At 40.1% G+C, this 10519-nt stretch overlaps 1 protein-coding gene across 1 annotated transcript; it reads right to left on the bottom strand.

Moving 5' to 3' along the window:
* Window positions 1-7019: 7019 nt before the first annotated feature.
* Window positions 7020-10144, bottom strand: LOC126992882 (putative nuclease HARBI1). The gene is made up of 6 exons (XM_050851711.1): window positions 10088-10144; window positions 9551-9677; window positions 8291-8458; window positions 7798-7932; window positions 7479-7565; window positions 7020-7168 (listed from the first exon to the last, which is right to left on the bottom strand). Exons 3-6 carry the CDS (start codon window positions 8376-8378, stop codon window positions 7020-7022), a joined length of 459 nt encoding a protein of 152 aa, XP_050707668.1. The 5' UTR covers window positions 8379-8458; window positions 9551-9677; window positions 10088-10144.
* Window positions 10145-10519: the final 375 nt, after the last annotated feature.

The following is a 10519-nucleotide window of genomic DNA, read 5'->3' on the forward strand; positions in this document are numbered from 1 at the left end:
TAAGTATCAATCATATTTTCATTCAGCCACTTTCCTTGATACAGATACCAGCAGTACATACTTGAACCTAACCAAACATAATACTAACCTAACCGAACGTAATGGTAACCTAACTGAACGTAATAGTAACCTGACAACGTAATACTAACCTAACTGAACGTAATAGTAACCTAACTGAACGTAATACTTACCTAACTGAACGTAATAGTAACCTAACTAAACGTAATACTAACTTAATTGAACGTAATAGTAACCTAACTGAACGTAATACTAACCTAACCGAACGTAATAGTAACCTAACTGATCGTAATACTAACCTACCTGAACGTAATACTAACCTTACTGAACGTAATACTGACCTAACCGAACGTAATAGTAACCTAACTGAACGTAATACTAACCTAACCGAACGTAATAGTGTCAGGAACCAGAAAACGAACAAACAAGAGGAATAGCCATAACAGTACAGTGTAAACATCTCAAGTACAAAAGAGGGGAAACAACGAGGATAAAGAAAAACAGATACCCAGAGAGGAATGAGAGATATACAACTGTGTAAACATCTGACAGGACAAACACTAACAAGAAGGGTGACATATATAACAGTGTAAACATCTCAAGTACAAAAGAGGGGAAACAACGAGGGTAAAGGAAAACAGATACCCAGACTCAGATACATAAAACAGATACCCAGTGGGCGTGGTCAGAAAGTGTGAACAACCATTGAAAAAGACTCTGACCCGTGACGTCAGTCGTGGCGACATGTTATGAGCCAATAATTTAACAGAAAAATCACTGAGTGAGTGTCTTAAGACTGACTCACGAATAGCAGGAGCAGATGGGTGTGACAGGAAGTATTGGCCATTGGTTAAGTAGAAAATTAAGGGCGTGTCAAGGATGTAAGTCCGCCTAAAGCAAAGAAAAATGTGGCCTAGAAATCAGTGGTATGAGTAGACCGAGCTTGGTTCTCGCCTCAAGCAGACCTGCTACTCACTCAGCCGAGAATGGCTGTTGTGATCTTAATCGTGAGTAGAAATTCGAGAATCTAAGGGAAACCGACTGTATTGTCCTGGAGATTATAATGTAGGAGATGTGAAGTAGGATTGTGAGTGGGACAGGATTGTGGTTATTTGTTTGCGATGTAAAGCAATGGTAAAACCACTGGGTGTGGTAAAATAATGTGTTTCCATGACTTGTAGTAGATTATACTACAGGAATGTGTTATTAGGATTTTGTGAAGAGAGTACATAATGATTGTGATGTAAGCAGAGAGATACAAACCACTGCTTGTGGAACGACGAGTGTTATTATTATTGGCAACAACTGAGCACATATTGTAGTATTATGTTTAAGACATGTCGTTTGTCATATGTTGCATCCATTGCTGAATATGCCAGTGTTATGATCGTCTGAGCATAGAATATTGCGTAAGGCAATTACTTTCATTTAATTTTAAATAAATGTATATTTTCTTTTTCCCTTGTTTATCCCCGAACACCAGTCTCCAATAACAACTTAAGCCGGATCACGCTACCAGGGATACGAGACGGTGAGATCATTTATGGAGTAATTAATGAGTGATAAAAGAGTTGATTTAATACAAGAAAAGAAGGGTCTAAAACTGGCGGCAGCGGTATAGGGATAAATAGGGACATGTGCTTACAGTGCTTTTGTTTAATTTACTCTGACGAGAAAACACCTCTTATTTTCATTAAGCTTTGCTCGTTTTAAGTGGCGGAAATAATAGTGACGATTTAATCATATAATTAATGGTTCTTCCGGAGGACATGGACTTTGACGATATGGTAATGGAAACTCTGGCCAACCACTGTTGTTCTGTAGTGCAATGGGTAGCACACGCGACTCAACCGAGAATTCATGAGTTCCTTCCCGGGCGGAGTGGAGAGGGATGGGCAGTCTCTCTCCACCGGCGCCGTGATCCACTCCTCAGTGAGAGGGTGTCAGGTGACAGGCAGCGGCAGCGTCCTGCCTCCCAGGTTTGTTTGTTGTAGGATTGTTACCCCAGGATGGAGGGGAACACGGGGCTCTACGCCTCACAGGGTGGTGGTGTGCCGCGGCGGACATGCAGCCATAGAGTGACTTTATAAAGTCCTAACCCGCGTCCCCCAGGTAAGAAGTGAAGAGTATGATCTAGAAAAAATGTGAAATACTAAAAGTGTGAGGTATGGATAAAAAGTCAAGAATGAAAAAAAAAATGAAGCATATGGACAATAGTGTGAAGTATTAAGATAAATGTGTGAAGTAAGAGAATCAGAGGAAGAGGAGGCCAGGGTAGTGCCCCCCTCAGTTATCTACTACAAATAACATTAAATAAATAAATGAAAATAAATAAATAAATAAATAAATATGCACACTTGCAGTGGAAAAAACGGAAAATGAGCGAATAACGAAGAAGAAAGTAACCTTTAATATAATAAGATGAAGGCTATAACGAAGAAGGGAGTAACCTTTAATATAATAAGATGAAGGCTATAACGAACAAGGGAGTAACCTTTAATATAATAAGATGAAGGCTATAACGAACAAGGGAGTAACCTTTAATATAACAAGATGAAGGCTATAACGAACAAGGGAGTAACCTTTAATATAATAAGATGAAGGCTATAACGAAGAAGAAAGTAACCTTTAATATAATAAGATGAAGGCTATAACGAACAAGGGAGTAACCGCCTCACATAAATATAAGGAAAAGAAGGCTATAACGAACAAGGGAGTAACCGCCTCACATAAATATAAGGAAAAGAAGGCTATAACAAACAAGGGAGTGACCTTAAAAATAATGAAAAGAAGGCTATAATCAACATAACTCAAGAGTAACTTTGTTAGGCAGATCGCACTACTCATGATAATACATATGCAAAAGTGGCAGCGCTCCTAGAAACAGGAGCGTGTGTGAGTTTTTAACGGATGAATTTATTAAAGAATTAGGGCTCGCAGTAAATAACTGTGAAGCGAAACCCGTGAATATTGTCTCTGTGCAAAGATACCATATTGAAAATGACGGTAAAAGACAAGTTAATATGGAAGGAAAAAGTAGTTTCCAAGACTTATTGATAACACGCGATGTAGATTTGCCGATTCATATTATGTTGAATACTGATTTGTCGTGTAGCACGAGATTATTTTGAAAACATTGCAACTAAATGAGGAACAAAAGAACGAAGCTTAAAACTGATAATAGAAGTGAAAACCATACAATTATGCCAGGAAAAATATGTCTTATATCTAGAGGTGAAGGATCTTAGCTAAATGTAGATGAAATGAAGAAAGTCTCACTGAAAATAAGGCCGTACGTTGCCAAGCAGCTGAACCTTTGCAACTGCATGCATCTGTTGCAGGGGCCCGATACTGGAAAACATTAAGGTAACGCGGAGTATTTTACTCTACTCTTTGCGAACGCCAGTTTTCTGTGCGCCAGCATAACAAAGCCATACCTCAAGGTTTGCTGGGATTGGCGCAGACGCCTCAAATTGTGCTCATTGGCTGCCGGGGGTGATACGTCACTGACTCGACGTCACACGCAAGGCAACCAATCACAAGAAGACTCTCTTATCGCCGAGTGAGTCATGAGGGCATTGTTTACATACTGTGGCGCCACAGTCGAGTTTCTAACCATGGCGCTTCCATACGTAAAACATCAGCGGAGGCCAAAATTCTCTGAAACTGAGGCATTGACCTTGGTGGAGGAGGTGGAGCAGCGTCGCCACATAATTCTAGGAAGGCTGGAGGGATCAAAAGTGACGGGGAGAAAAACAGCGAGCGTGGGAGGAGGTGACAGCTCTCGTAAACTAGGTCAGCCGTGTCTGGAGGAAAGAAGAGGAGTTCCGACGCAATTTCAAAGACTTACGAAGCCTGGTGAAGGTTAAGGCGGGCAAGAGCAGAGGCACCTCGCAGGCACTGTGAGTCCAACGTTTTGCTCAAAACGTTATCGGTAGCTTAGTTGTAAACCTAGTTTGTGCGGCTGACTAAGGGGGCAAAGACCCTCTCCTTTAATAAAGGTATATGATTCTCAAAATTTACCCTCATAATAAGTATTAAAGCCAAAATTTAACAGATGAATTTAGCTTAACATGAGAGCTTTTAAGTGGTTGATAATTGCAACTTTTGTATGTCTGCAGGTGGGGGACCTTCAGACACCACCAGCTACACAGCTGTAGAGGAGGTGGTGTTAAGGATGATGTCCCCTGTGGCAGTCACAGGACTACCACTCCCCGACAGTCAGGGTGCCACAATGAGTAAGGGAAACAAAGACAAATTACAATTATGGTCCATGCAGCACAAATTGATCCCTGGACTGTATCTCCACAGGTGGGGATTCCCCCACTAGTTCCACATCTCCACAGATCAGTCCACCAATCCCATTTCACTTCCTTAATCTGTTTCTATAGTAGTTTCTTTTTATATTTCCTAAGTTATTGCTGAAATTAGCCAGAGGAGAGGCAACAGTCCAGGGATAATTTTGAGCTGCATGGAAAATAGGAATTAATCATATGTAGTATTAATAAAAAACAGAGGAGCAACAGAGCATTAAAAGAATATATATCTGCCAGAATATCACCTCAATTAATGCAAGCATTTTCTTTCTACAGGGTTGTCAGGTTCTGTGGAGGAACCGCAGCCTTCCACCAGCATTGGTGTTGGTGTCTCATTGGGGGACTCCCAATTTATTGAAATTTTCAACTTAGAAGAGAACACCACTATAAGGTGAATAAGTATGACTTAAGATTTATTCTTCACTACATACCTATGAACAGTGTATGCACATGTGTCATGTGTAACCTTTTCCAATAATTTATTTATTACAGTCAAGCAATGTAGTTATTAAATGTATTTTATTTGTACAGTACACAGGAAAACATTTACTTCTACCCTCATTTATATATCTTCAGCTTCACGGATGCAGCTGCTGGTGAGGTTGCTGCCCGGCCTGCCTCTACCCTCCACCCTGTCGCTTCCCAGCCTGCTGCAACTCCTCAGCCCTTCACTTCCCCCCAGCCTGTCCCTTCCCGGCCTGCCTCTACCCACCGGCCTGTTGCTTCCCAACCACCACTACCAGGTGCCCAGAGAAGAAGGCGCAGAACTCCTGCAGGTAACAGTTTTTGTTCCAGCTGCTTTGGTCTAAGTTTTTAGGTATACATGTTTCTGGCAAATGTGTGTTTAGTTGTGGGTATTATATATAGGTATAAGGAGTAATTCAGGAAAAAGACATAACTTTATTAAAAATATATTTTGTAAGTTGTAGTAAAAAAATAAAATAATTAATGTTTTCCTTTTTAAATGCAGTTGCTCACTCCAAAGACCTGGAGGTTCTCGCCCAAGCTCAGGTCACACAAGTGGATATGCAGTGCAGCCTGGATGCTCTCGTCATGATCCAGAGGGAGCAAGGGGAGGCACTGCAGAGGTTGGTGCAGGCCATTGAGCAGATGGCTGCAACGCAGCAGCAGGTTCTGGAGAACATGGCAGCAGCACAGAGAGGCATGATGGCCTCTCTGCAGGAGTTTGTAGCTCTTGCTATGGAACTCCTGAAAAAAAAATGTTTCCTGTCAGTTGTCTTCTACAATCACCTTTTCTCTGTAACTGTCTTCAACCATTAAAATCTCTTTGCATTGTTGCTTCGCTCTCCATTTTCTAATTATTTTCATGCTTACTGCTCTTCTGAACTTGCTAACTGCATGCCTCCCTTATTCCTTAATCTTCACACCATGTCTTTCTACTCAAGCTCACCCCTATACTGTATAAAACCACTTATGTACCTGTATTAATTCTTCCCTTTCACTGGTTAACTCTGGAACAGCCTATCTGAACCTGTATTTCCTTCAGCCTATTACTTAGTGCCTTCAAGAAGGGAGTATTGAGGCACCTATGTTAAGTACATTATAATTCTAAAATGTTTAGTATTTTTTGGTGCTGTGATTCAAGAGTGTATGTACAATATAATGTTCAAATATTTATTAATTTTTTGCGTGCTGTGATTCATGACAGTGTTACTGTGATATTTACAGGGTAATGCCATATTGTGCATTTTCTTGGTGCTGTGATTCAGGATATTGTTAATTTGGTAGTTATAGTATTGTGTCAGTGTAATATTTAAGTGATACTGTTACCATAATATATACACTCCTTTTTGGTATAGATTTGTATTACTCTAACCTAACATTTGCCAGCGAATTCTTCTTGATATTAAAATCCTGCACTTATATAATTTTACATGTACTGAGACATGGAAAGGCATTCTTTCAATCCTTATATACTCAATAACACATGCCAGTGCTGTCTGCCTGTCTTACTTCATGGCTGGTAAAAATGCTGTATAATCTCCTGCTGCACAGCTCTGCCAGTCCTCGCTGCCCTCTCTGCACAGCACGGATGACGGCAGCCTGGGGCACTTCCTCGTTGTCTACTGGTGGAAGCTGGAAATAAGTTGATGACATTTGTGAGAGCCTGATATATCTTTGGGTTTGAAGATGAACTTTCCATTTCTTTAAAAGTTGATATAAGAAGAGTAGTCTTTTAATGTGACAATGAAAATTTTTACCTAAACCTGGGAATTCTCAAGACAATATTATGTGTGAAAAAATATATATTTTCATACCATGAATATGCATCAGACCATTTTCTATTACTCAAACAACAATTGAAAGACCGATCATGCCTCTGCTGTGCCAAATCTAATGACCTTGATATTGATATCTCCTTTAAAGTACATGAAAATATGTGGTTAGTACATACATCAGAAGGAATAGGAATACGACGCTTGATGCAGCGATTGTGCAGTAGCATGCATGAATTTGCAATTTTTGCACACTTGATGGGTGCATATTGCAGTGTTCCCCAGAAGAGTGCAGACACCTGTGAGAAGCAAGATTTCATATTAAAGAGGATTCCTTCATAACAAGTGTATCTACAAAGTATACTATAGAGACACAAATAAAATGTTTGTAATACTTAACAATTATATCTATAGCAAGCACTACTCTACACAGCATTATGTCACTTCATTACCTAAAGCGACTCTTCAACATCCCAATCGTCTGCTCAACAATCACCCTCGTTTGGGCATGCCCCCTGTTGTAGCGGTTCTCCGCTTCAGTGGAGGGGTTGCTCACTGGCACCATGAGATGGGGCTCAAGGGGATACCCACTGTCACCTGCAATAATATGATCCAAAATAAGATTTCTTATTGTTTTGTCATGTAGCAGGCCTGCTTATCATGCATGAAATGGTATTGTGAAAAAGTTATCTTCTAAGTTAAGTATGAAGCAATTTCTTTTTCAGATAACATAAAAATGGCCATAAAGATTGTACAACCTATTAAGACTGCATTGGTACATACGGCAGTAGGTGTAAGTTTGCTGTCACTAAGGTGATGGATGGTCTGCCAGTTAATGTTACTATTTTATATAAGACATGGCTCTGAAATACTGGTACACTCATGCACTTTTTATGTAGATACTCACCAACAAGCAGGAAGTCCCCAAACTCCCCTTCCTGAAACCGCTGTTTCAGCTCAGAGTTGGCCCACACGAAGGCGTCATGTGTAGAACCTAGAATTTAATATACATGAACTTAGACAAACACAGTAAAGTATATTTAAAATAGGTGTGGCAGAGTTAAGCCCTATATCATAGTAATATATCAGATCTTGCACATTTATATCTAATGTCAAGGCTTATCACACCGTTTTCTTTTGCAGTAACACTAATCTTGTTCAGTCGCATGATAATTAATACAGTACATGGATAGGTGAAATTTTTATGCAATTCAAAAATAATATACCTGGGAATCTGGAGCAGTAACTGAGTATCACTCCATCAGCATCACAAACAAGTTGGATGTTCAGGGAGTGATACCTTTTCCTGTTGAAATACAGGGCCTCGTCTACAGATGGGGCCTTGATGGCAACATGGGTGCCTGTGCAAACAAATAAAAGTACTAAATTATCATATTACAGTCACTGTATCTATCTATCTATCTATCTATCTATCTATATATCTATATATATATATATATATATATATATATATATATATATATATATATATATATATATATATATATATATATATATATATATATATATATATATATATATATATATATATATATTAAACTGATAAATTTGATATGGAAACATCTGAAATTAAATACTACAAATTTTAAATGCTTAAAAGGAGCAAGGGGTAATCTGGTACCTTTCACCCAAAGGGAATCTCAATGGAATGTGTAATTATAATAGCATCACTAAATAAAAAAAAAAGGATAATCTTACCATCAATGGCTCCAATAACCCTTGGGAAGTTTTGAATCCTTAAAAACTTCCGAGCAATTCTCCTCCGCTCAATATTTGTAGGAGGCATCTTGATTTCTTGCACCGACTTGTCACTCAAGACGGTGCAAATCCGGTCCAAGACCCGGCTTATGCTGGCTTGTGTAACACCTGAAAGTGTATATATGGAAACTACTGTAACTTCACCTAAGCATGTGGGGGTTCAGACTCCCCTTCAACCCCCCTTTAAGAAGACAAACTAACCTATTGGGAACTTTGCCCACACCAAAGCCTGCTGATGCTGGCTTGTGTAACACATGAAAGTGTATATATGGAAACTACTGTAACTTAACATAAGCATGTGGGGTTTACTCCCCTTCAACCCCCCTTTAAGAAAATAAACTAACCTATTGAGGATTTAGGCCCCCACTCAATCCCTTGAAGGGAAGGCACAATTCGGTGCTACTATAGCGTGAGGTCTACCGCCATATGTGGCCTACCCAGCAGGAGCAGGGGTGAGGTCTACCGCCATACTAGATCATAGAGCAATAAAAATAGTCAGCCAGATTAGCTCTGCAGCCAGGTGTGTGTGTGGGGATTAAGGTAGGCATCCAGGAAAGGATTATCAGGCAAATAAGAGGTTAGGTTAAGTTAGGTTAGGTTAGGTTAGGTTGGGTTGTTATATTAGGTTAGGTTATGTAGGGTAAAGAACATCCGGTTAGGTTAGGTCAGGTTAGGTTAAGTTAGGTTAGGTTAGGTTGGGTTAGTTTAGGTTATGTTAGGTTAAGTTGGGTTAGGTTAGGTTAGGTTGGGTTAGTTTAGGTTACGTTAGGTTAGGTTGGGTTATTTTAGGTTACTTCAGGTTACGTTGGGTTATTTTAGATTAGGTTATGTTAGGTTACGTTGGGTTAGTTTAGATTAGGTTAGGTTGGGTTGGGTTAGTATAGGTTTGGTTAGGTTAGGTTGGGTAGTATAAATTTGTCTAAATATATGATAGCATGTTTATTTTTACATTTCTGTGTGGTATAGTACTAACGGTAGGTCGATCTCACGCTACAATGTGGTAGACCTCACGCTATAGTGTAGTAGTGTGGTAGACCTCACGCTATAGTGTGGTAGACCTCACGCTATAGTAGCACCCACAATTCTCCTGACAATTAAGATTTAGGTGCAAAACAATGTAGGGCAACAGACATTAATAAGTGATGGCAGATGCACTGAGCGGCGGAAGCATGCAACACCAATAAACTATATAAATGTTACCTGCAGTGTCTCCAATGACATGTTGAAAGGAGCCACTTGCCAAAAATCTCAGGGCCAGCAAAACCTGTGTGTGGGTTGGTAAGGCCTGGCTACGCCTTGTCCTCCTCTCAAGCTGAGGCTGCAGCTCCTGAAAGAGGAGGGTTAGTTCTTGCCGAGGTAGCGATACTTTTGAATAAGTTCACTGTCACTTAATTCTAAGGGGTCAAGACGATCCCGAAACCGTCTTTCCCTCCTCAGAGCACGGGCGTGAAAATATGCGAGGATAATATTCATTTCGTAAGCTGCTGTGTGTATGCGTGACGCTAGGGTAAGGGGTACTAAGGGCAGACTGTCAGCCGCCTCGTTTTCAGGCATATTTTGGGGTGTTCCATTTAAAATTTCACTTTTTGCATGGCATATACATGCTTCTATGGTGATAAAGCTTATAAACAGTTAATAAAAAGGTCAAATTGTGCACAAAAATAATTATATATGTGTTTTACACCACCTCGGACCTAGGTGTAACTAACGACAGAAATCGGCGCAAAATACACTCACCGCTTACCCATTTGGAGCGTTCCAGCATGCCGATGTGGAAGAAAACGGCGCTATTAAGTATTAACGCCTCCCCATCCCACTGACGCTTTGTGGATTCGCTCCCAGGTTACATAACGCTAGTGACGCAACTACAGGCGAGTGAAGCTTTAATTGAGCCTTGTGTTAGTACTCCTCAGGGTAGAGTCTTGTGCTCAGGGATAGTTAAGTTAACCCTTTCATCTGACAATCAAAGATCTTATGTCACTGTGCCGTATTTGAATATTGAAAGTGTGTGTAAAGATGGATGATAATACAACGTTAGGATTTGTGAAGCCTGTCACTCTTGAGCTATACGCTGATCTGCCACAAGTATCTAGTGTACAGACCGCTGACACAGTTAAGACAGACCTGAAGCCCGCAGAGCTTGAAGTAAGGAAGAAAAGCCTCTATCAA

The sequence above is a fragment of the Eriocheir sinensis genome, unplaced genomic scaffold (assembly GCF_024679095.1).
Source record: "Eriocheir sinensis breed Jianghai 21 unplaced genomic scaffold, ASM2467909v1 Scaffold512, whole genome shotgun sequence".
NCBI classification, from domain to species: Eukaryota; Metazoa; Arthropoda; class Malacostraca; order Decapoda; family Varunidae; genus Eriocheir; species Eriocheir sinensis.